This window comes from Ceratotherium simum, chromosome 7 (assembly GCF_057802395.1).
Source record: "Ceratotherium simum simum isolate JZ-2026a chromosome 7, ASM5780239v1, whole genome shotgun sequence".
Classification (NCBI taxonomy): domain Eukaryota; kingdom Metazoa; phylum Chordata; class Mammalia; order Perissodactyla; family Rhinocerotidae; genus Ceratotherium; species Ceratotherium simum.
Window position 1 is genome coordinate 13,521,914 of NC_141906.1, and position 25,925 is coordinate 13,547,838.

Genomic DNA, 25,925 nt, shown 5'->3' on the forward strand with positions numbered 1-25,925 from the left:
GTCTGGGGTGAGGTCAAGGCATCAGTATGTTTTAAAGGCTCCCGTGGTATTACCAGTATGTGAATCACCTGGAGAGGTTTGACATTTACTGAGGCCTGGGTCCCACGCCCAGACATCTGATTCCATTGATCTGAGTTGCAGCCTGGACATCAGGAATTTTAAAAACACCCCCCTCCCTCCAGCAATTCTAATGTGCAGCCAGGGTTGAGAATCCCTAGCGGAGAGTGAACAATAGCAGAGGGCCAAAGACAGAACCCTGAGCATCTCCAGCCCAAGGGGTGGGCAAAAGCAGGGTCTCCATAAAGGAGCCTAGCAGGAGATGGAGGAGGAAAACCGGAGAGTGGTGAGGGGAGTTTCGTTGGGAAGGATTCCAGTCAGCAGCATGAGGTGTTGCAAATAAGGACTACCCCCTGGGGCTGGTGCCTTCTGAGGAGGCTGGGCACCACTGAAGGAGAGTCTGGAGCCTCAGGGTCTCTCTGCTGGTCTTTTGCTCAGTCGTTGAGGCCTTTGGTTCTACTAAGCTTCTTGATGGGCTTAGATGGGCAGACCTGAATTGCCTTTTGTAATAAAGTTAGAATTTTAGAGTTAGGTCAGGAGGCAGAGTAATAGGGGAAGATGGGAAGAAAGTAGAAAGATGGCACAGCCAGTGAGAAACCCTTTGTGGCAGGGTTGCAGAAAGGACTTTCAAAAGCTGTGCAAGTGATATGCAGTTATAAGTTGTTGGTTGTGAAATGTCTCTACATAACTGTTTCTGGCAGCCCATCAACCTACGTTACTCTGCTATACACCACAGCCTGTATTTAGAAGTGGGGGGAACATTGAGGAGCTAAAGGACGAGAAGTCAACTGCAAGGAGATAAGAGGTGGTTGGGGAAGGCGTTGGACTGTCCCTCGGATGTGAGATAGAGTTTGAGCCATTCTTATCTAAGGGTCAGGGTGACACTGAGCCTGCAGATGAAAACAGTTCCTTGGCCTTGAAGGTCATTGGGCGCAGGACGAGAGGAATTTTGGTCTAGTGGTGGAAGATCTCAGTGGGCTGAAAAGTAACAGTGAGGACTTTGAAGACTAGCCTTTTGAGAAGAAAGGGACTATCAGTCCCCCAGTAAGCAAAGTACAATATCTGATCATTCACTTGTATCTTGAAAGGACTGCATCTTGCATTCCCAGAGGATTTTTTTTCTTAAAGATATATTTGTAATGTCTTACAGTCAAGTAGTAAGTAGATCTGGCTGCTTAATGAAGGAACCTCTGCCATGTGAAAATACAGAAGATGGATGTCTCTGCTTTGTGTGTGATTAATACTGTGCTGAACTCATTAGATTGAGCACCTTAGATATTGGAAGGAGGGTTATTTAAACAGTAATATGATCTCATATTCGTGGCTCTAGACTGCACAAGATATGTATTTTATTAGAGATATATATTATATTTCACATCGTTAAACTTTAGAATGATGGTTTGTGGAGGACAGACTGACATACACTGAGAATCTTAACCCATTCTAAGAGATGGTTTTGAAATTCTAGCCTTCCATTTTTTTTCCTGGTATTTAAAGTAATGCATACTTGTGAAATAAAAAGGTGGGGGTTGGGGTGGAGTCAGGGACTCAAATATTACAGTGAGGAACAGAGTAGAAAATGAAAGTCCAATTGATGTGGAAGCTCAGTTGATATGGAAGTCAGGGTGATGAATGTCTGCTGCATAAGTGATTGGTTATAAAAATTGATTTTACATTTCAGTATGACCATTTTGTGGTGGCTATATCAGAATATCCTGTTCGGTGCCTTTTGGAACAGGGAGGCCCCATAGCCACAGAGCAGGGTATGAGGGCAGGAGACGTTGAGCCCTCATTTAGGGCAAGGCTGGAGTTGGGGGCTAGGAAATGGATCTACTATCAGGGACAAAGCTGCTCTGGGAGCTCCTGCCTGCTCCCAGGGGCGTCTTTACCTCATCTTACAACCCTCCTTCCTGTGTCCCTCCCTCCACCATCAGTTAGTTACCATGGTTTGGCTCTGGAGCCTGGGCTCACCGCTGCACTGGGGTCTTTGGGGTCACTCCCAAATGGCCAGCACTGGGGGATGGCAGGCAGTGCATAAGCAGAGGGCCCAGGCTAGAGGGCGAGCTGAGGGCTTCAGAGTACCGCCCTGTGTGGGCCTCTAACTATCCAGACACTGTAGGCAGGCACCGAGAGTGGCCTGCAGAGCCAGATGGAAGGGGTGTACGTACGGTGGGAGCACAGTTAGGACATGCTTTTCAAAGTTTGCATTTTGCTTCAGGCAGAGTGAACAAGGATTAGTAAAGTCATGAACTCCCGGGGGAAACTCCCAGCCTGGTTTGTGCCACTGCCACCACCGCTGTTTGAGGACTCAGGCACTGACACATTCCCCTCTGACTTTGGGAAATCAGTAGCAAACCCTGCCACCTAGTGGCAAGCAGGCAGCCTAAACAGACACCCTGGACAAGTCTGGGTTGAAAAGATCTTAAAATTACCTCCTGTAATTGCAAAGATAATGATAAAAAGGAAGAAGAAAGATACCATTTTTGAATGATAGTTATTTCTAATCCTCACAACAATCTACTAAGTGGTTCTTAGTATCCTCATTTTATAGTAAGGAGTGAGGACATTTGTGACACCTAAGGTCCTGTAGCTAGGAAGTGATTAAATGAGATGAGTTTGAAAACAGTTAGAACAGCACTTCTCAAACGTTAGCCACCTGCAGGGCTTATTAAAACACAGGTGGCTGGGCCCCCAGGTTTTCTGATTGGCAGATCTGGGGAGGGGCCTGATAACTTGCATTTCTAAAAAGTTCCCAGGTAGTGCTAATGCTGGTGGTCCGTGGACCACACTCTGACTAGTACTGACTTAGAACAATGTCTGGCACGTGGTAAGCACTATGTAATAAAGTTTGTTAGAAAAAATTGATAGATAAAGGCAGAGTTAGGATTCCAACCCAAGGCCTGTCTGACTCCAAAACCTGTTCTCTTTTTACAACATCATGCTGCCTCTCAGGTTAGACTTTTAAGGATTAATAAAACTCCATACTTTGCCCCTTTCTGAATTTTTCTTCCTTCTCAGAAAATAAGATGGCTGGTTGGTAGTAGTTTTCACAGTCATATCCAGCTCTTGTGTGTGGGAGTATTTGTTGAAGGGCTAGTTATACATCAGGACTTTCTCAGACCCTGGACAGTATCGCAGAAGTGAGATACAGTTCCTTCCCTTCAAGGATTTACAGCTTGGCTGGGGAAGCGATGTCTTGCAAGTATGAAAAGGTTACATCAATTCAGAACCTTGGAAAAGTTACAGACCGTACAATAACTAGGTCGGAGCAGAGCAGGAACCCTGAGGGCTGCAGCCTTGCAGATGGCCTCCATGAAGGGGCGTGGGACAGTGTCCTGGAGAATGAGTGAGATTTGGGTGACTTGGGCAAGGGGAGCCCATACAGGCAGGGAGGGAAGAACAATCCATTATGAGAATAAGGAGAGGCTAGTGAAGCACCTTCTGTGCATCAGGCACAGAGCCGCATTCTCTCACTTGTCTCCTTTACTCCTCAGAAGAGCCTTATGAGGCAGGCCTGTAACATGTCCTCCTGTTACAGATAAGGAAGCCGAGGCTCCGAGCAGTCAGAGAAGCTGCGTGGGGTCACATAGCTGGTGGATGGGAGGGCTAGGATTCAACCCAGGTCAGACTGCCTCTGCTTTTTCCACTGCGAGCAGTTGCCCGGGTGTGTAGGAGGCTGGGCGGGATTGGGTGAGACTCACTCTCGGGCTTCAGCAAGTGCAGGGCTATCCCTGAGCGGGAGTGCCGCCTTAAATGCTGGGCCCTGGCCTCCTGGCTTGCCCCAGCCTAGTCCTGGCCCTGGTAAGTGAAGCAGTGAGAAAATAGCAGGACTACAGGATGGGTTGAGGTCAGGTGCTAGGGAGCTGTGAGTACCAGGCACAGGAGTTTAGGTTTTATTTCATGAGCAGCAGGGAGCCATTGAAATTTTTGGAGCACAGGAGTGATTGGATCCAAGCAGTAGACTGTGTACAGCGTGGAAACTAGTTAGGAAGGTCTCAGAGTTGTCTGAGGGGGAGTAATTAATCAGTGTATGGACTAGAGTAGGAGAAAGAGAAGGGAACTTGTGCCAGCCCCTTCCTTTAGGAACCTCCAGAACTTGGTGCTGAGATACTGGGCAGAGGGAAAGTTGGCGACCCCGGGGGACTGAGAGGCGTTTCCTAGAAACATGCACACCTGTTGGAAGAGCTGACGGCAAGAGGGGAGAAGAAAGCAGGTTTAATCACATTGCACTTGAAGTGATGGTCGTGGGGCAGCCACGTTGGCCTGGTAGGGGGGTTGACACACCAAGGTTGACAGAGAAAAATGGTTTTGGAGTCCTCTGCAGAGGGAGGGAGCAGCTCAAGTCCTGGATGTCTACTTTGATGTTCTTGGGGGCTCTTACAGGGCTCCCTCGCCTGCCTGGCTTTGTGGATTTACTTAGCTGTGTTTCCAGAAGCCTGGCAGACCCTTGCTTGGTCGTCTTACCTGCCCTTCTCCTTTCTCCTCAGCCTGCCTCCGGACCAGACCCTTCCTCGCCAGGGTCCTGGCCAGTCCCTGGCCTTCCCAGAAAACTACCAGACTCTTCCCAAGAGCACCCGACACCCCTCAGGGGGCTCCCCGCCCCCTCCCCGCAACCTGCCGAGTGACTACAAGTATGCACAGGACCGAGCCAGCCACCTGAAGATGTCGAGCGAGGAGCGCCGGGCGCACCGGGATGGCACCGTTTGGCAGCTCTATGAGTGGCAGCAGCGCCAGCAGTTCCGGCACGGCAGCCCCACGGCGCCCATCTGTGCTGGCTCCCCAGAATTCGCCGACCAGGGCCGGAGCAGGAGCATGCTGGAGGTGCCCCGCTCCATTTCTGTGCCTCCGTCTCCCTCAGACATCCCTCCCCCGGGACCCCCAAGGGTATTCCCACCCCGGCGGCCACACACACCAGCAGAGAGGGTCACTGTCAAGCCACCGGACCAGAGGAGGAGCGTGGACATCTCACTGGGGGGTTCTCCCAGGAAGGCATGGGGCCACACCACCAAGGTGAGGCTCTGAAGGCCGTGCCAGGCTGCTGGGGTCTAGCAGTAGCACACTGGGAGCCTTACATGGTTTGAACACAAATTTGAGCAATTTGGGGTAATAATGATAGCTAACACTTACCAGTACTTTTAGGTGCCAGGTGCAGTATTAAAGGCTTTACTTTAATTCTTACAACAACCCTATGAGGTAGGTGTTATTATGCCCATTTCACAGATAAGAACTGTGAGGCGTTAAGGTATGAAGTAATTTGCACAGGGTCACACAACTAGAAGTCTGCTTCCTTGCATCTTGGAAGGCAGGAAAAGATGTTTGTGTTCAGTCAGTTTAACTATTTAAATTAAATTTTACCTCTTTACCAACTTAAATTTTACCTCTCCAAGGGGCTTTCCCAGTTTGTAGTTATAACTCGATGAGAGAGGTGTGTAGCCCCATTTTACAGATGAAGAGTCTGAGGCTCAGAGAGGTGAGGTGCTGTGTGGTAGGCTGCCCTGGGAGTGAGTGGCAGCTTCCGGCCCCAGCCCCGGCCTCCTTGCCAGGCCCTCGGTGTGATTCTTGTCTCCCCACCTGCAGAACTCCTCTCACGTGGACCGACGCTCCATGCCCTCCATGGGTTACATGACCCACACTGTCAGCGCTCCCAGTTTACATGGAAAATCGGTAAGCAGCTCCTTGTCTCCTCCGCCAGGTGGCTGATACAAAATATAGCCTGCAAAGGGCTCTCTCCTGGGGTTTTTCCCTTGAGCCAGTCAAGTGTGGCCACAGGGCAGTTATCAACCCCCATTTTAGGGATGATGTAAAGTCAGATGGCTTGCTTGGGCTCATCCGGCTGGCATTGGGTCCTCCCCAGAGCAGACAAAGAGCTTAGGAGAAGTGAAGGAGAATGTTGGCCTTGTCTTCTCTTTTGGCTGCATTTTGCCTGCAGCATTTTCCAGCCACTTGCTTTCTCCTGTAAGCTCCTCTTCTTTCTTCCCGGTCTTTGCTTTGATTAGTTAACTCTGTCTTCAAAGCTTGAGTCTAGGTGAGGTTGCACTCTTGGTTGCTGTTTCCTAAAAAAACTGCTTCCTGCAGCCCCTTTTCTGCCAGTGCCTTTATTTGTCCTAATGACAGAGTTAATGCGATAATTGCTTAACGGTGTCACATCAGTGCTGTCTCGGTACCGGGGTGAAGAGTAATTATAGCGTCGTGCTCCTGTGGTGGCTAATTTCCTTGTGATGTGTCTCCACACCTGCAGCTGGAGGAGCTCTCGCTGCTTCTCACCCGCTTACGGCGGCACCAGGCCAAGCTGGCCAGTGTGCGAAATTTCGCCGTCGGCCAGTTACTGCAGCACCAGCTGACTTTTCCCACCTGCCAGGTCAGGGCCGGGGGCCATCCTGGGGGCAAGGGAGTGACCTGCTGGCCGTGGTCTAGTCTGTACTTGTTGTCTGGCTCTCTCCCTCGTTCCCTGCCTGTTTGCTTCTGGATGCTGCTGCCAGACACTGTGCGGCAGTGGTGGAGCCCACGCCCCTGGTGCTGGGGAGGAGGCTGCATGTGGTGTGAGGGACCTGAACTGTGGCTTCTCTGGCTGTGAGTGGTGACTGCCAGGCTGGTGTGTGGTCGTGTCCAAAGGGCTGTGCTGGCTGTTGTCCTTGTTGCCACCTTGGGCACTCCTAGGGATGCTGAAAGGTGTGTGTCAGCTTGGAGGAGGGAGGCATAGTGCCCCCTCTCATCTGGACAGTGCCCTGCTGATTGACAGGGCATCCTCACATCCCTCATTCTGGTGAACCTCACAGTAACCTGGGAGAGGGTAGCTGGACAAGGGTTATTACTGCACATGAGGCAGTGGATCCAAAAGGGAAAGTGACTTGCCTGGGATCCTTCAGCTAGTGGCCTGCAGGCTGGAGCCAAAACCCGGGTCCTATCTGGCACAGTATTCTAAATTTCCAGGACCTAGCGTTGCAAGCAAGCTCCTCAAGGAATAGCCAGGCAGTTGCTTTCCTGGGCATCCTGAGCCGCTTAAGATGCTGGTCCATCTGAGGCTGGCCCCTCCGGACTGCACAGAAGTAGACAGAGGACAGATGAGGGTGATGGGATTGTCACCTTCCTTACCTGTCCTGTTTTAGTGGGACCTGAGGGACTCAGGAAATATATTCAGCAAAATGAATGTAAGGAAGCACATGCAAAAACCCTAAGTTGTGAATTTGGGTGATTTTTAATAACATTCCTCTCCTCTGTCCTCCTTACTGCTGTGGAAAGTGTATAGGGACTAGGCTGATTGGGGAAGAAGGGACGGGTAAGGGGACAGTTTAGGGACAGAAATAAGATCTTGCAAGCCACTGTATCCCTGGCAATGGTCCTTCAGTCCTTCTCATGCTTAAAAGCACGGCGTGAACGTCTCACATTTTTTATTTGTGTGTTTGTTTTGCATCAGAGCTGTAAACGGAGACCACTTTCCCAGCCCTCACTTGCTTGGGTTTCTGGGAGGCATCTTATTCTGCTGAGAAAGTGGTGCCTGGACCATTTTTCTTAGGTCCAAGCTTTCATAGCCCATCTGGCTCACAGTTAGCTTCTGTGATCTGTTACATGGGAAGCACAAGTTCTAGGAAATCAAAGAGTCTTTTCCTTATGCTCACTGTTTCCAGTAATTATACTGAAGAACTCAACAGAGTGTCAGAGATGACGCAAGCAGGTGGGTCTCACACTGGACCTTCCACAACTAGCTCCTGACATGGCCACACTGGCTCCGTGCTGAGCAAAGGGAGCCAAAACTTCCAGGAAACTTCCAGTGGCTGCTGGTGCTTATTGTTCTGGAACGCAGGGTCATAAGGGGACCTCCCTGGGTCACCTAGGTCATCTCCCTGCCTCTTCCAGGCATCCATTCAGACCAGTCAGGGGGTCATTTTACTTCATGCATGTGAAGTGACCCAGTGCAAAGGTTTGATGACAAGAAATGGAGCATCAGTGACCAGTGAGACCCTAGCTCAGGTGTAGTGTGTCCTCTTCCAGCTAGACCTCTCTAGTTCCATCTCAGGAGCTCACCTCTGCCTCACTTGCATTGCCATCCGAGCACTCTGATGGGATGTGTACTGTCTCCCTCCTCCTCATCAAACTGTCCCCCCGAGCCAATGGGGGGACAAGCTGGCTTTGCCCACAGGGACCTGCAAGATCCACCATGCTAAAAGAGGGCTCTGAGCTACACCGAGACATTTGTGCTTCCTCTGTGGTCCCAAGTGTGTTGGTCTGCTGTGGTCCCTTGTTCCCGAGGCTGCACGATGTAAGTGGTTCACTCGTGAAGTCCCAAGTTATGGAAACCCTTGGTGCTCATAACTGGCTGTTTTCTCTCTGTGCTTCATTTGAAGGCTGATGATACCTACCTCCAGCTGAAGAAAGACCTGGAGTACCTGGACCTGAAGGTGAGTGATGTCAGGGCTCTTGCCTCCCTTGGCACTCGCCTGTCTGAGAGTGTCAGCCTCATTGGAGCTGAGGCCAAAGCCAAAGGCCGTGCAGGTCTTATCAAATCTGGATCCCAAATGAAGATGTCTCCTGTGTGAATCAGAAGAGTCTTGTTTTGTTTTTGGTTTTTGATGTTGCTGTGACTTTTGAAATTTTCATTTTTTTATTGAGATATAATTGACAAATAACATTATATTAGTTTCAGGTGTACAGCATAATGATTTAATATTTGTATATATTGCAAAATGATCACCACAATAAGTCTGGTTAACGTCGTCACCATATAGTTATAAAATTTTTTTTTCTTGTGATGAGAACTTTCAAGATCTACTCTCTTAGCAACTTTCAGATATGTAATACGGTATTATTAACTAGAGTCTGTACATTTCATTCCCGTGAGTTATTTATTTTATAATTGGAAGTTTGTACCTTTCAGAAGAGTTTTATTTCTTACAGCCTCAAACTCGGGGCTCTCCTCAGTTTCTTGTGAATTCTGCTGTAAGGTCTTGGCTTATAGAATAAGGGCACAAGATCTTGGTCAGAACCAAAAGGTCCCGCCAAATAATAAGTAGTCGCTTCTTCAGAGCTTCCAGTGGGGGTGGGTTTGGTTCATAGGGTGCCGCCAGTGTGTGTTTTCAGCCACAAGTAGTTTGGTGGGTTGTTTGGTTTTGTTACTGGGGGAGCAAGTTCCACATGGAATTACATGGCTCTGAGGCTCACCGTAGTCTGCCATCTCTGTTTAGGAGATGAACACTGGGCCCTCCCTGTAGGTGATAAAGCTCAGGCTCTAAATCAGGTTCCATAGCACAGAGAGAGCCTGAGAAAGCTGCTGTAGAAGTGAGAAGCATTCGCTTGAAAGAGAGCTGCTATTGTTTCGTTCCCACAGCTCTCTGAAAGCTCCCACTGTGAAAAGCACTTCTTATGCCTGAACCATGAAATAGACTGAAGGAATGTGACCTTTAATTAACTGCGGGTGTGAGAGGGTGGGCGAAGGGCCCGTGGGAGGACATCCAGGCAACTGCCTGCCCCAGTGCCCGCGTACCTGGCTTGAGATCTTTGTAACACGGGATTGTCATCAGGCCTTGTAGAAGCAGGGGTATGAATATTAGGCCTGAAGGCAGCAGAGGAGGGAGGCAGGATCAGGCCTTTGATTAAGAATCAAACAGTTAATTTAGGTATCTGTTGAGCACTTGTTGTGTACCCAGCTCTGGAGAAGCCTAGGGGAGATGCAAGAGAAAAATTGAGGCTCTGTGGCCTTGAGAAACTTCCAGACAGTCTGGGTTGGGGAAAGAAAATATCCCCGAATAACACAGACTTATTTCCAATGAGTGTACCAGGACCTGTCTGGCTCAGTGCTCAGGACTGAGATAGTGAGGGTCATTGTGGGCTGCAGTGCTGGGAAGCTTTGGGAAGCGGTGGCATGTGTGTGGCACCTTGAAGAGCCAGAGGGTTTAGGTTGGTTGAGATTAAAGGGAAGGGAATGGTGGGAGCCAAGGAGAGCCAGGGGGAGGGCAGGGGGAGGTAGAGCCGGGTCGTCCAGGTTCCTGAGTCTGTCCTAGGCCTTAGGAAGGAAGGTGTGGTAGGCAAAAGTCAGACTTGGCTTTTGGACATGAGCAAAACAAGGAAGATTCTCTCAAAATCAGGGCGTTTAGGGCCGGCCCCGTGGCTTGGCAGTTAAGTGCACGTGTTCCGCTACTGGCAGCCCGGGTTCAGATCCCACGCGTGCACCGACGCACCGCTTCTCCGGCCATGCTGAGGCCGTGTCCCACATACATGTGCAGCTATGACATACAAGTATCTACTGGGGCTTCGGGGGAAAAAAGGAGGAGGATTGGCAATAGATGTTAGCTCAGAGCCGGTCTTCCTCAGCAAAAAGAGGAGGATTAGCATGGATGTTAGCTCAGGGCCGATCTTCCTCACAAAAAAAAAAATCAGGGTGTTTACGTGGCAATGAGATCACATAGAGCATGAGTGTTGTAAGTGAGGTAGTAATGCCTCAGGGTGCAAAGTGCTAAGACGTGGTGGGTGGGCTGAATGTGCACCCCTGCCTATCCTCCTGCACCCTCATCCTGGGCAGGTCCTTCTACCACGCCCACCACCCCACCTGACCTGGAGGGAGATCCACCAGCCCTGGCCTCCACCTGCCATGTGTACCACGGCCTCCCTGATAGCCAGTCACCGTGCTGCCTGCTCAGTTCTTTTTTTTTAATAATTTTATTTATTTAATTTTTTCCCCCCAAAGCCCCAGTAGATAGTTGTATGTCATAGTTGCACATCCTTCTAGTTGCTGTATGTGGGACGTGGCCTCAGTATGGCCGGAAAAGCGGTGCGTCGGTGCGCACCCGGAATCCAAACCCGGGCCGCCAGTAGTGGAGCGCGCACACTTAACTGCTAAGCCACGGGGCTGGCCCCTCACCCAGGCTTTCTTAAAATGCTGCTTCTACTACCGTGGACACAACAGCATTAAGTTTTGTTTGTTTGTTTGTTTTGGTGAAGAAGATTGGCCCTGAGCTAACATTTGTTGCCAATCCTCCTCTTTTTGCTGAGGAAGATTGGCCCTGGGCTAACATCCATGCCCATCTTCCTCTACCTTTATATGTGGGATGCTGCCACAGCATGGCTTGATGAGCGGTGCGTAGGTCCGTGCCCAGGATCCACACCTGCGAACCCTGGGCTGCTGAAGCAGAGTGCGCGAACTTAACCACTACGCCACTGGGCTGGCCCCGGCATTAAGTTTTTTTATAGAGCTAAACTGGGGTCATTATGCCGGGAAACATGTTTGATGTGATAGAGAGAGGCGAGTGCATCCTTGGTATGTTTCACTTGCTAGGAACTCTGTGTGACCAGAACATGAACTAGTGATTGGAAGTTGTCACTGTTTGTCATGGACAACAGCTATGTAGATACCAGAGTTTCTCTGGTCTTGTGGCTCTTCCTCCGGTTGCTAAGCGTCTCGTGGAGAATTAGTTCCCCAAATGAACTGCACCAGCAGGTGAGAGACACTTGGCTTACCTGTAGCACATGTGGGGAAAGACGCTGGAGTTTGTGCTGCGTGTGAGTTATTGGTCTGGCCTGGCTGCTGGAAAGGCTGGCACCACCATGGCCTCCCTCCAGGGGACAGGGTGCCCAGATCAGGGAGGCAGTGGGCCTGCTCTGCTCAGACCCGGCTAGGGTGTAGGGTTCCCAGATGTGTGTCTCACTTCAGGATCCAGACTAGGGAGGGTCTGGAATCCAAGGAGAGGTGTTGAGGGCCTGCAAGAACCGTGGCTGAGGAGTATATTAGGTGGGATGCTTTTGTTTGCAAGTGTCTGAAACCCAAATCAACCTGCTAAGCCAGAAAGGGAATATACTGGTTCACAGAGCCATGGACTCCGTTCCAGGGGATCAGGCCACGTCATCACGGTTCTACTTTCCCTGGTGTGCAGGCTGCCTCCACATGGCCAGGGAAGAAAGGTGGCCACTTGCAAACCCAGGTTCACTTTGTCCCAGCCCTGCCTCCCTGTGGCGTGTTGGAGGGGTTCCCTAAGGGGAAAGCGTGCTGGGCAGAAACAAGAAACAGCAGTAGCTAGCACAGCTACAGTGTGGAATGGTCAGAGGAGGTCAGTGTGATTCAGGAAAGATGAAGAGACAATCTATAAAGCTCTGAAATGTTACCAGGTGTCTTCTGTGGCCCTAAGGGGGAATTAAGTCCAGTAGATAGTAGCTTCAAGTAGAAGGGATATAGTTTAGTAGAAGAAAGACCTTTCTAAAAGGGCCAGCTCAGGTCGTGGTGAACTCCCCATCTCTGGGGTGCAACGGAGGCTAGATGAGTACTGGGTGGGTTGAGTGACTGGATCAGGAAAAACCCCGGCCTACCACTCTGAAGAGTCTATGACATGCCAGACAAAATGAACTCATGCTGAGCCCAGCTGGGGTCCCACAGACGAGGCCTCTATGGACACAACTGAATGGGCCCCGTAGCCCAGCCTGGGCCTAGAGACAGAGACGAGCACAGTCCCGCTGTGACCAGCTTCTTGTGAGAGGTCCCTCCTGGGTCCTTGGTGGGAGAGTAAGGAGGTAAGCCTCTCTGGAGAAGGACAGTCTCCCCGCCCCCACCAGGTCAGCCTAGGGTCCCCCATGTCCTTGTCCCAAAGGCCATGGACATAAGGATGCAGAGTCTGTCTCCCTCCGTTAGCTGATGCTCAGCTTCCAGTCAGTTGGTGGTGTTTGCTTCCCAGTGTTGTGGAGCTTTTTCTTCCTGAAATGAGCATTCCTGCTGTGTTGCCAGGTGATCACACAACGGCATCCTCCCTTCTCTTAGTAGACGCCCTGCGTTAAATGTTCTTTTTGGAAATGTTTACTTCTCTGGCATTTTGCTTGGCGGTGCCGGGGTGGAAAGGAGTCCACATTGATTAAGCATCTGTTCCTGCCTGGCAGTGTTCGGGCACTTGATGTTCATTATTTTACTTAATCCTCTCAGCAACCTTGAGCAATAGGAATTACTGTCCCCACCTTACCAACCAGGCACCCACGTATCAGAGAGGTAACTTCTGCAAAGTTATGTGGTTAGGATTTGAACCCAGTGACTAACTTCACACCTGCCTTCCTTCTTCCGGATACCGTGTACCCACTCTAAAGCTGTATTCGCTGAGCTCTATTTCTGCCATTAAACTTCTGCTCTTTAGAACCCTACACACCAGCTAGGTCTGAAGCGGGGGTGTGGGGGTTCACTGTTGTTGGCAGTTTGAATTGTTTTTTTACAGCTGGGAGGCACAGCTGGGAAGTGAGGTTGAAGGAAGGTCGTCTGCTGCCACTCAGGTGGTGCCATTGAGGGTGGAGCAGGTTGCAGTCAGCCCCAGAGAGGCTCTTGTCCCTGATGGGGATGTGTCCACAGTGGCTCTGGGTGCCTGGCCCCCAGACTCTTCCTGACTGTTTGAGCCTGAGATCAGGGCCTCTCTGTTCAGGGTCTGTTTCCAAAGTTAGCTTCCGGGCCAAAGTTTCTTAAGTTGTGGTCTGGGCCACCACCTACTTTGGAATCACTTGTGAGCTTGACAAAAAATGGCAGATCTGGGGAGTTCTATTGAATTAGAACCTCTGGAGATGGTGCCCAGAATTCTGCTCTTTTTTTTTTTTTTTTTAATCAAGCTCTGGGGTGATTCTTGTACACACTATAGTTTGAGGTCTGTTGTTCTGGAGCGGAGATTGTTAACCCTGGTCATGAACTAGAACAACCAGGGAAGCTTTTGAAATGAATATGGATGCTTAGGTCCTACCCCTTAGACCCTCTGATTTAATTGGTAATACTCAAGTATTACTCTCAAAAAGAAAAAAGAAAAACAACAACTCTCCCTAGGTGTTTCTAATGTGTACCCGTGGTTGAGAAACATTGTTTCAAAGCAGAAGTTCTCCAAGTATGATCCCAAAGTAGCAGGATCAGCAGTACTTGGTAATTTGTTAGAAATGCAAAATCTTGAGCCCCACCCCAGACCTGCTCAGTGAGAATCTCTGGGGGTGGGGCCCAGCAAATCTATTTATTAACAAGCCCTCCAGGTGCTTCTGAAGCATGCTCAAGTTTGAGATTCACTTTTTAGAATAGTGATTCCCAATCTTGGCTGCACCTTTGAATCACCCAGGAGGGCTTTTAAGAATCCCGATGCCCAGACCCCACCCCAGACCAATTACATCCAAGTTTCTTTGAGTTGGGACTCAGGCATCAGTACTTTTTACAGCTCCTGGCTGATTCCAGTGTTCCAGCCAGGGTTGAGATCCACTGTCTTAGCGGTTGGGGACAGTGTTCCTTCCCTCAAAGGAGCTGTAAGCATTTGGGAACATTAGAAAGACATAATTACGTAGATGCAACACAGATGTGGAGGTAAGAGTCGGAGGGATGGAAGGTGGAAAGTGTTGGGCAGGGTGAGACTAATGCATGGCACCACTCTAAACTCCAGATTCGGTATCTCACCGTATGTGATGAGGGAGGGTGAAGGGAGAAGCAAGGTTTCTTCCTGCCTTCTGCGGCAGAACCAGGGAGGAAACGGACACTGAAACCGGCACTCTCAGTAAACTAGCCTGCACAAGGGGCCTTCACGCAGAGCTTATTGTCCCCTGTGTTAGAGGTGAGGGGACTAAGTCTGGAAACATCTGGCAGCTGGGAAGCAGCACAGCCAGACTGAGACACAGTCATGTGAATTGCACAGCACACGTCCTCCCTAAGGTTTCCCTCACCACTTCCCCAAATTCTGGCTCCTTCAAGTGTCATGTGATGTCTCACCTGTTACGTTTTGTTGTATTTGCCTTTTTGTTTGGAACAGATAAAAAATAATGAACCTTTGATCAACGTGCTTTACAAAGTGCTGAAGAAGTCAGCACAGGGCTGTCGGCCCAGGAGAAGCGTAAGATGATCTGATCTGTGTCTCCAGGCGGGGCCATTCCATTGCTTCTGGCTCCGTGCGACTCCATCACTTGCTTATCCAGGGGCTCTTCTGACCGCCCCCAGGCTTCCTGCAAGTCATTTCGGTTTATTTTCTTTCTAGTGAAGCTTCTCAGCGTTTTGGCTGGTGCACCAGGCTGAGCTTCTCATCTGTGGTGTTCTGTGACTCCATCTTTTGTGCTGGCATGGGGGTGGGGGGCTTGCCTAGCTTGCCACCAGCTTGTGTCACGTTCGCATTCTGTTCGTCTGCCTCCATGGCAAGGGTTGACCTAGACAGAGAGCAGCATGGTCTGTGTAGTCAAGCATGAGTTCCTTGAGGGGGAGCAGCAGTTCCTGGTCACCTTGGAGGAGCTGGGGCCTCCTCAGATTCCACCATGGCCCTGGGATTAGGGTGGCTCTTCTTCAGGGCAAGGAGTTGATGTTTGAAAACAGTCTGGAGTTGGACTAGAACAAAACGGGCCCCCCCATCCCCCTTTGAGTGACGCAGAAGTTATGCCTAACGTGGCCAGTTTTTATAGCTTTTCAAGGAAGCTGCAGTTTGGGAAGCAGGTACTGTGCCCCATCATCCCGAGCCCTGAGAAAAGGAGTCTTGGGATGTGATGGAGGAGAATAGGTGCCTGCGTGGCCTTTGATTCCTTTCTGATGCAGAGACTCTTTCAAATGGATGAGCGCCCACAGGCTTTCACTTTTTCTGGTGACAGAGATGCTGGGCACCCATAGTTGATGTTTTAAATGGACTTAAACATTGCTATCACAAAGCGCAATTTTAAAAGGAAAATTAGATGTAATATATTACTTGTGGATATGTCTTAGTAGCCTCAGCTGTCTGGAACAAAGCTAAATTCAGAAGCTCAGTGGGCCTCTGAGGTGTGTAAAGACTATCATGGAGCCCATGCTCTAAAGCCTGTGGCCTTTACTCCATAGGAATAGATCTCAGGCCCTCAGCACAGCCAGCTCACCCTGTTTTTTTTACATTCACAGACTCACTAAGCAAACATTTCCCAAATATCCTCAATATGCTGGGCCCTGGGCTGGGCTCTGAGGATACAGAGAAAATATGTCACAGTTCCCACGGTCACCCGTAATTAGGTTCCTGTCTGGTGAGGGGAGATGGAACACATCCTCTGTCCTAAGGCCCATGGGAGTGGGAGACACAAGGTACAGGAGAATCTCCCTTGATGGCACCGAACCCGCCTGGAGGGAGGGAGACAGAGAAGAGCAGCAGGTGTGTCACCTCTGTTGTGTTTCTAATCCTGACAGTCAGTGGTTTGAATTTCTAACTCACAACACCTTAAAAGGGGACAGGAGAAACATCTTAGAAAAGAGAGAGCGCTGATATTCTGAGAAGAAAAGAAACGTTATATGTCAATCTAAAACGGAAATGAAAGCACAGAAATTTGGGAGCATTTAACCAAGGGGCAAATAATCCTAAAGTAGCTTCTAGGAAATTCTGTATTACTGATTTTTATAATGACTCTGATTCATCCAAAAAAGGTTGAATTTATATTCAGTATTCTATGAAGGCAGCGAAGGACATACTTGCAGAAAGCTTTCCATCAAAAAGTTTAAAAGACTTGGCTTTCTCAAAATGCCCTTTTTGTGTAGAATACCCCCTTCCTTTCCTGATGGTGCTGGATAAATGAAGCATTGTTCAATTAGATACTCTGCCTTGCTATTTCAACATCCAAAAGATGTCATCTGTAAAAGGCTTCAATGAAATAAGGGGAAGTTTTGCTAGGAGGAAAAATCCCCGAAGCATAGCTCAGTTTGAAAATGATTTCTTCCTAGGAAACGAGCCAAGGGTCAGCCCCTTGGAGAGTAGACAAGCTCTCTGTCCCTCGCTTTGGTGAAGGACTGGGACACAGAGTGAAGACTTCCCTACCTTTACCTGCCGGGTTCCCCTGAGTTTAAGGCCCAAGTCCTGCCTAGGAAGTTCAGCTGTTTGTGGTTGACCAGGATTAATTCCACCTCCTCCCGTGCCTCTCCACTCCCCTCCCTCCCCCTCCACCCTTGCAGGAGCCAGCACAGCCTGTCTGTCTGTGGATTGTTGCTGTACTCAGTGTGCTCTGTGACTGTGTGTATACATGTATGTACACATAACCTGCCAGTTTGAAAAGCAGAATTTGGCTGGAGTTCTGCTTTTTCCAGGCACTCTACAGTACTGACCTGCACGGATTTCCCTTTGACCTACCTGCCATGCAATAAGCACTTGCCGAGTACCTTCCGCTGTGCCAGGCCTTATGTCCAGAGCCAACTCTACTATGATAAATAAGACAGTGATCCCTGCTCTCTACTGTGTGACCATAGGGAGCATGGGACTGGGTGGGGGCGAGTCTGCAGCCCAGAATCAGTCCTCAGCCTGTGGCATGGAGGGGGCATTCGACCTTGACCTTGACCTTAGATTTGCTGGTGACACTTGTCAGGGAGGAGTTTGAGGGGAATGTTTGCCGATGTCTTTCTGCTTCTGATTCACGCTCACAAATTAACTGGACCTCCCAGTTGGAGTACGGAGCAGCTTTCTGTCCATCCGCACCAGGATGCTCTGCATAGTCCACACACCACCTCTCTCTGCTGTGGTTAGCTCCACCCTCCGTTTCCCTGGTCAGATCTCCAAAACAGAGTTCAGCAAGATGGCCTCCCCTCCACAGGCCACATTCGACCTGGCTGTCCCTGGTCATGGGGTGCATCTTTGCCAAAGTTCCCCCTTCCCTGCACAGCTTTTGGCAAGAACGAGATTTGGGGGAAATGAAAACATGAGCTAAAGAGTTGGGTTTAGATTCGTAGGGGTCAGTGAGAGATGGACAACGTGTCGCCCATGTTGGGTCAAGGGAGGGATGGGAAATGTTGTGAAATTCTACTGGCCCACAAATTTGAGTGATTTTTATTTGCTGCTTTGTGGTTTCCTTTCTTAAGAGGACAGGGTAACTTGTAGCTTGTATTACAAGTACAGCTTAGCCTCAACTATTCAGGGATCAGTTAAAAACCCCGGCTAGGAATTATCTAGTTCCTCCTTCCCTTGGCCAGAGCCTCTTCCCAAATGGTGTAGGGTGAGGAAGGCTGATCTCACTCATGGGGAGGTGGGCTGCTCAGAGACTTCCTTGGACTGAGCCTTGACAGTGCCCAGGAGGTTTGCTTGTCCCTCCTGGTCCACCTACCCCACTGCCCTGGGCGGGGGTCACAGACTTCTGTCACTTGTGTCCTACCCCAGGTCCAGTAGCAAAACTCTCACTTATCAGTGGCAAATCTTCCAAGATTCGTACTGAACCACTTCGGGGCAAATATAAGCTTCTCTAATTGATGATACTGTAACTTGAATGTCTGCATTTTCTTTAACTTCCGAAATTTACAGGTGCTACTAGGATCTCAAAAAGGCTTTGATTTCTCCCTAAAATGAAATAGGCATAAAAATAAAGCAGGTTTTGCCCAAGTTTCTGCCCCTTCTGTGCCGAGACCCTACCTGCCACCGCTGAGACTTCCACACCCATGCATCGGGGGTTAACTTTCCTTCCTGAGTTCTGATCCCGAACCCCGTGGTTAAATCTCCTTTAAATTGTTCACCTCCCAGATGACAGGCCGGGACCTTCTCAAGGATCGAAGCCTGAAGCCGGTGAAGATCGCCGAGAGTGACATTGACGTGAGTGAGCACAGTGACAGGCTGACTCCTGACTGCCTGCTGCCCCCAGCCCCAGGGTGGGCAGCTTCAGGCAGGGTCTGGATGGTTCTGTCGCCAAAGTCTTTCTGATCACACTCCAAGGCCATGCCCTTTTCTCATTGTCCCAGGCCCTCTCCAACCTGTTCTTGCTCACAGGTCAAACTGAGCGTCTTCTGTGAACAAGACAGGATCCTCCAGGACTTGGAAGACAAGATTCGAGCCCTCAAGGAGAACAAAGTAGGCATCAGTTTTCGTAATCCTGGGCTGAGTGGAGGGGCTTTTTCATCCTGTCTTTTCTCAGACATAGACTGGACTCGCATGTTGGTATTGGACAACAGGTGTTAGTTTATCCAGAACAATGTTTTTGGGTTTAAAGGGTATTTCTTAAGGGATTTCTGTCTGAACCCGGAGGAAACCTTATAGGGAAACCTTGGCCTATTTATTCCAAGCACTGCCTCCCGCCTCACCCCCTTAATTCTGCTTTGGCCCCCCTCCCCCTGGAGGCTGTGTGAGGTGAGTCTGGGAGAGGAGGGCTCCGCTGGCTTGTATGTGATGCCTCAAGGGAAGGGAGGCTGCCTTGGAGAAAGTAGCTGCAGTCATAACAGGGCAGAGACCCTTGCTTCCTAAAGCTACTTTCCTCTAGGATCTGGGCTGTGGAGGAAGCAAGTCCAGCTGGAAGGGCAGGTTTAGGCCAGGGGCTACTGATGTTTGGTCTCTTAGGCCATTAAAGTGAATTTTTTCTTTTTTGCATCTTAATAAGGCATTATATTTGTGATGCCAAGAGTTTATAAGATGCCCGTTTTCCCTAGAGCTTAGAGAGTTTTCTATCTGTTCTTTCGTTTATCCTCATAGTTTATCTCATAGGATTTGATGGCTTTATGCCCACTTTATAGATGAGGAAACTAAGGCACAAAGCTTTTAGGTTATTTGTCCCAGGAGGCCACCCAGTGGGCAGAGTGAGGGCTGAAATCAGAGACCCTGACTCAGGCCCCAGCTGGGCGCTGGCCCCTTCAGCCTCAGTTAGATCAGCAGGTTTGTTTAGTTCCTGGCCTGGTACAGGGAGACCTCCAGGGACTGTCCTGCTATCATCTTGTTCTTTGGCCCTTGCAGGACCAGCTAGAGTCCGTGTTGGAGGTGCTGCACAGACAGATGGAGCAGTACCGAGACCAGCCCCAGCACCTGGAGAAGATTGCCTACCAGCAGAGGTTGCTGCAGGAGGACCTCGTCCACATCCGGGCGGAGCTCTCCAGAGAGTCCACTGTGCGTAGAGGGTGTGGAGGGAGGCAGACACTTCCTCCTCAGCTCAGGCTGCCAGGGGGCTGATTTTCTCATCTCCCAGGCTGTAGTTGACTTGGTGGCCAGTGACAAGTGTCTTGGAGGAGCAGAACTTCTCCAGGCTGCCTCCTGACAGTAGCTTACCTTGTCCAGGGGTGACATGTCTGTCTGTACTCATGCCTTATGGTGCTTTCCATCAGCAGCTCCTGGATGGCCACAGTGACACCCAAGGGACCAGAAATCTCAGAGCAGCCTGCAAGGCTATTTCCCTGATTTGTGTGCAGTTGATTCTGCACACGTCAGAATTTCCACTTTTCCATTTGTCCATCTGATGTGATGCAGGCCCTTTCTGCCATACTGGGACTCCAAGCATCCCCAAGGGTGGGAGAGGGGACAGTGCAGGTGGCCAGGACAGGCCTGAATGAGAAGACAGCCGCTGTCCCTTTCTCACCTGTCCCCTTCCCCTGGCTGGGCCGGCAGTGATCAGGAGCACAGGTGCTCGTGGAGCCTTCTTGGCAGCAGCGGGTAACTAAATCAGAAGCGTTTCCTTGGCCAACAGGAGATGGAAAATGCCTGGAACGAATACCTGAAGTTGGAAAGTGATGTGGAGCAGCTGAAGCAGACCCTGCAGGAGCAACACAGAAAAGCCTTTTTTTTCCAGGTGACCCAGGGGCTCTTCATCCCTTCTGAGCTCTGATTTCTTCTGAGATCCTTCACCTGTGGGTGCTGAGAGCACTACCCAGGGGCCGTCTCTTCCTCCACCGGGACAGCCTCCTCGCCACCCCACGCTCTCCCTTGGGGATCCCTTCCCCAGCCAGGCTGTGATGAGAAGGCTGACCTCAGCTCCCCCTGTCTCTCTCCTCTCAACCACAAGCTCTCGGGCATTTTTGTAAGGGTTTTGCTACTGATCATTTGGGGAAACAGACTCGAGAGGAGACAAATACCAACCTTGAGAATCTCACAGAGACTTGAAAGTGATCTGTGTTCTTGTGGTTCTTGGCCCCGTCTTGGGTTCCTAGCTACTCACTTAGACAGCAGCAGGAAGCCCTCACCTCCTTCCCTCCTCTGATTCCTGAAGATAGATGGTATCAAGCCTTCACTCGAGGAGGAGTGTGAATTCAGCTCCATGAGCTGCCTCTGGTCTCCAGGCGGTCATTTGCATTTCTGGAGGCCAGGCTGGGAGATACCCATCACTGTGCCCCTGCCACACTCAGGCAAGGCAGCCTTAGAGCCCTGCCTCCTTTACCCTAAAAAACCAGGCCACCCCGTTGAGAACTGCCTCTGCCCCCACAGGTGAGAGAAGGAAAGGCCCCGTGTGGTTTTCCTTCTTCCAGCTTGGGTCCTCCAGCTGCTCAGTGTTCCCCCACCAGGCTGCCACCCCACCCTCAAAATTTTGAAAATGGAAAGTAACCTGCTTTCGAACCCATCTTCAGATCCATATCTCCTCTTTCAGGGCCCTGACATATAATTGATTTATTCGACTTCAGCAAGCATTAATTGAGAGGCCTTTTGTGTATGAGGCACTATGCTAGGCCTATTTTGGGACTAGGCTTGTTAATTGATGAACTAGTTCTAGCCAAGGCTCTTCATTCAAGTGATTTAATGAACATACTGACTCGCTGGACGTTAGCCTCACCCCAGGAAGGGCCTACGAGGTTTCCTAGAACTTGTCTGTCTCCTGCTACTGTTGTTTTTTTTCCCATAATTCCCCTTCATTAGAGCTGACTAACATTTTCCTGTTCTTTTTCGTATCCCCAGCACTTAGGACAGTGGTTTGAAAACATTAGGTGAATGTCGTTGACAAAGTCTTAACAAATGAGTCTTTCTAGTTACTAGTTCCTTAAACTGTCCTGTCCTGTTAGACTTATCTTCTTGAACTTCAATGATCCACATTAATTTTAGCAGTAATTTTTTTTAGCTTTTCCTTCATTGCATTTCTATGATTATACAAATGACACATGAATGCATCTCTCTGAAAAGGCCAAACAATGAGAAGCAAAAACAAAAAAAATGAAACAAAAGTCTCCTCTTTCCCCCCTCCCTGCCCCAGTCCCATCACCTTCCCTATGTGTAATCCCATCAGTTTGCAGTGTTGTCTTCGGGACCGTTTTTTATGCGTTTCTAAACATAAGCACATACATAGATTCATGTAGTTTAGTTGGGGGTGGGAGTTGGGTTTACCTAAAGAGGAATCATACTCACACATTGTTTGATAACTCACTTTTTTGTCATAACTTTATGTTGTGGAAATCTTTCCAGGGAAGATACCCCCAAGTTTATGCTGCCCAATACGGTAGCTATTTAAATTTAGACATAAATTAATTAAAATTAAAAATAGATTTCTCAGTCACACTGGAATCATTTCAAGTGCTCAGCAGCCACATGTGGCTAGTGGCTACTGTTTTGTACAGCACGTGTTATAGATTTCCCTAATCTCAGAGAGTTGTGTTGGACAGTGTTGGTCTCAGTAACTGACATTAAATTAGTTCTTAACTGCTATGTAGTATTTCATAGTCTGGATGTTCCACACTTTAGTCAGTCCTCTTCTGATGGGCATTTAAGTTATTTGTAGTGTTTTGCTTTTATAAACAGTCCACAATGGGCATCTATGTAACCGCCTTTTCAAGCTCATTTGCAAGTATTTATCTAAGATAGGCTCCTAAGAGTAGACTTGCTGGGTTGAAATGAGTGTACATCTTAAATGTTGATGGACACTGCCAAATCACCCTCTGAAAGGCTGAGCTCATTTGCCCTCCCACCCGCAGTGAATGAGAGTGCTGAACCTGTTGGCCTACATCCTCGCCAACACTCGATGTTATCCGTCTTTTTAGTTTTTGTCAGTCTGCTGGCTGGAAAAGGACATCTTGTTTTAATTTGCATTTAGTTAGTTACTAGCAGGTTAAACATCTTTTCATATGATTATTGGCCATCTGTATTTCTACCGAGCCTTATTTCATGGTGATTTAACATACAGCAGGCCCAGAATCTGTTTTTCTCCTCCAAAAAACAATGGGTACAATGTAACAGGTCTTGTCACAGACATCCTGGAGAACTTAGCCCTGTAAGTTACTAGGAGGTAGGCCACTTTGGAGCCAGGTCCCTGCAGCTTGATTTCCTTCTAGCCCAGTGGCATTGCTCATGCTTTCCCTGAGTCCACAGTGACCTGGGAAGCTCACAGAGCCCTTCTTTGAGCAGGCTCTATGCTAATTTCTTTGGTGTAATTCTAGGCCAGGCAAGCTGTTAGAGTCCTGAATAAATCACTAATGCCGGAGATATGCTTGCAGCCCCATATGCAAATCCCCCGTCATCGTGGGGCTTGGAAATTCACCTCCCTTTAGGCAGGTTTGGCTGTGAGGAAATTCACAGCCTTTTCAGTAAAGCAGTGGCTTTATTTATGAAGATCCTCAGGGCTCCCTGGGCAGGGAAGACAGCAGTTAAAAGAACATCCAGGTAACTGTGTGAGAGGCAGCCATAGGTGAGGCTCCCTTTAGTTTCCCTGCTTCCGGACAATGAGTTCAGCCTTTGCTGAAGGTAGTACATAGGAGCCTTTCTGCCCAGCATGGTGTGAGGACACAGGAATGAAACCCCACCTTCTTGCTCCCCAGAAGCTTTCTTCACCTTGTCATTAAGTTCTGAAATTCTGTTGCCCTTGGAGAAAGAGCGGTTCTCCAGCCGTTGCTCCTCTCTGCTCTGCTCTTACACGTGAGGGTGACAGAAAGGCAGAATGGAGCAGGATTGTGGACTGACAGGTAGAAGTATGCCAGGTGGACCGCCAGAGCGGGAGAGAGAGAGTAGATTTTAATCCCATGCTCGACCTTCACCTGTCCCCAGCTTTTCACTTGGGGACCTCAGCCCTAGCTATAATCCTCTTAGCTTACACACACAGTCTGGGTTCAATAACACGTCTGTTTTAGGACACTCATACTTTAGTGTGGAGCTGAACATCAAGCCCGTTATTTGCTTGTCAGCCCTGAGGATGTGCGATGGTGTTGGAAGGGTGGAGAGAGTACGAGAGCAGGAGCCCCTTAGGATGGGGGGCTTCAGACATCTGTTGTCATGGCTCTTGGAAAGTATTGGATCAGGGAATTTTGCATGATTGGTCCTTTATTCATTCAACACGCACGGACTGAGAACCTGCCAAGTACCCAGCCCTGTGGGGGTGTCAAGGGGAACATAGTCTAGTTGCAGAATCAGGCAGGTCCGTAAGTATCATGCAGTGTTGAGGGACAACTCTTCCAATTGAGGGTGGCCGGTGCCTTGAGAGGAGGTGGGGATGTGAAGTCTTCCTTTTTAAATCCATGCGGTGGGGCCAAGGCTGTCTTCCCCCATTATAACTTAGAAATTAAAAGAATACTACATCTTGGGGCCAGGCCCAATTAAGTTTGTGCGCTCTGCTTCAGCGGCCCGGGGTTCGCAGGTTCGGATCCCGAGTGCAGACCTACACACCACTCATCAAGCCATGCTGAGGCGGTGTCCCTCATGCAAAACAGAGGAAGTTGGGCACAGGTGTTAGCTCAGGGACAATCTTCCTCACCAGAAAAAAAAAGAATTCTACATCTGATGTTTAAAGGACTGTTAAAATGGCAGACCCTGCTCACCTCTTTCTAGGGCCTCTTCCCATCCGATTTTGGTTGTAACTTGTCAGAGTATGCATGTGGTTGTGTAGCCTGGCTGTTTTCCCATTGTACTTTTTAAAAAATAACAGCTTTATCGTATAATTCACATACCATAAAGTTCACCCTTTTAAAGTATACAATTCAGTGGTTTCTAGAATATTCAGAGTTGTGCACCCATCCCCACCAATCAATTTTATAACGTTTTCATCACCCCAAAAAAAGAAAGTCTGTACCCATTAACAGTCACTCCCCATTTCCACCCCTGTTCTAGCCAACCACTAATCTATTTTCTGTTCTTATGGGTTTACCTTTTCTGGACATTTTATATAAATGGAATCCTACAATATGTGGCCTTTTGTGTCTGGCTTCTTTCACAGAGCATCATGTTTTCCAGGCTCTTCCGTGGTGTAGCACATATAGTAATTCATCCCTCTTATGGCCAAGTAATATTCCCCACTGTACTCTTAACTAAAACTCAAATCCCTCGACTCAGCTTTGTCTTTTGAAAAATGCTCTTTCGATTCTCAAGGTGGCGTAACCTCTAGTCCGTGCCTTCTCTTCCCTTCTGCCATGGTGTCCTAAGACCGTCTATTTTTTTAAATTGTGATGAAATATACATAACATAAAATTTACCACCTTAACCATTTTTTTTTAAAGATTTTATTTATTTATTTTTTTCCCCCCCGAAAGCCCCAGTAGATAGTTGTATGTCATAGCTGCACATCCTTCTAGTTGCTGTACATGGGACGCGGCCTCAGCATGGCCGGGGAAGCGGTGCGTTGGTGCCCACCCGGGATCTGAACCCGGGCCGCCAGCAGCAGAGCGCGCGCACTTAACCGCTAAGCCACCGGGCTGGCCCCCACCTTAACCATTTTTAAGTGTACAATTCAGTGGTGTTAAGTACATTCATGTTGTTGTGCACCCAATCTCCAGAACTCTTTTCATCTTGCAAAACTGAAGCTCTGTGCACATTAAACAACAATCCCCATCTGCATCCCACCGCCCAGCCTCTGGCAGACTCTCTCCTGTCTCTGAATTTGACTACTCTAGACACCTCATATAAGTGGAATTGTACAGTATTTAAGGCAGTCTATTTTTCAATTAGCCGGAAATAGGCAAGGTGGACTAGTGAGAGCTGCTCTGAAATTTCTCCCCTGGACCCTGGGCATTTTCCGTGTCTGTGTTTCCCTATGAAGCTGTGAAGCAGGCTTGGCTCTAGCCCTCGTGGGGTTTCTGAAGGGGATGCTGCCCCCAGGGTGAGGGGCTCTGTCTGAAATGATAGCGTTAAGTCCTAATAAGGAACTTCTGGTAAGGAGCTAAGAAGGAAGTGAACCACCACCTTGTCTTCCCCAGGAGAAATCTCAGATACAGAAGGATCTCTGGAGGATTGAAGATGTCATCGCAGGCCTGAGTGCAAATAAAGAGAACTTCAGAATCCTGGTGGAATCGGTCAAAAATCCAGGTGAGTGCACCATGTTCC

The 25,925-nt window shown here is 49.1% G+C and overlaps 1 protein-coding gene across 15 annotated transcripts in view; it reads left to right on the top strand.

Moving 5' to 3' along the window:
- Positions 1–25,925, top strand: part of PLEKHA7 (pleckstrin homology domain containing A7) — a 214,460-nt gene that overhangs the window by 169,954 nt on the left and 18,581 nt on the right. For 14 of the 15 annotated variants that reach the window (XR_015552664.1, XM_087433152.1, XM_087433153.1 and 11 more), the window contains 8 exons: positions 4,545–5,067; positions 5,635–5,721; positions 8,400–8,453; positions 18,468–18,536; positions 18,711–18,791; positions 19,665–19,814; positions 20,389–20,490; positions 25,799–25,907. Coding sequence is in view for 14 of the 15 variants with exons in the window: in XM_087433152.1 (XP_087289278.1) it covers positions 4,545–5,067; positions 5,635–5,721; positions 8,400–8,453; positions 18,468–18,536; positions 18,711–18,791; positions 19,665–19,814; positions 20,389–20,490; positions 25,799–25,907 (1,175 nt within the window). In the remaining variant the exon portion in view is untranslated. Of the gene's footprint in view, positions 1–4,544; positions 5,068–5,634; positions 5,722–6,295; positions 6,416–8,399; positions 8,454–14,783; positions 14,865–18,467; positions 18,537–18,710; positions 18,792–19,664; positions 19,815–20,388; positions 20,491–25,798; positions 25,908–25,925 lie in introns of all 15 variants that reach the window. The other variant, XM_087433165.1, reaches the window with a different exon arrangement.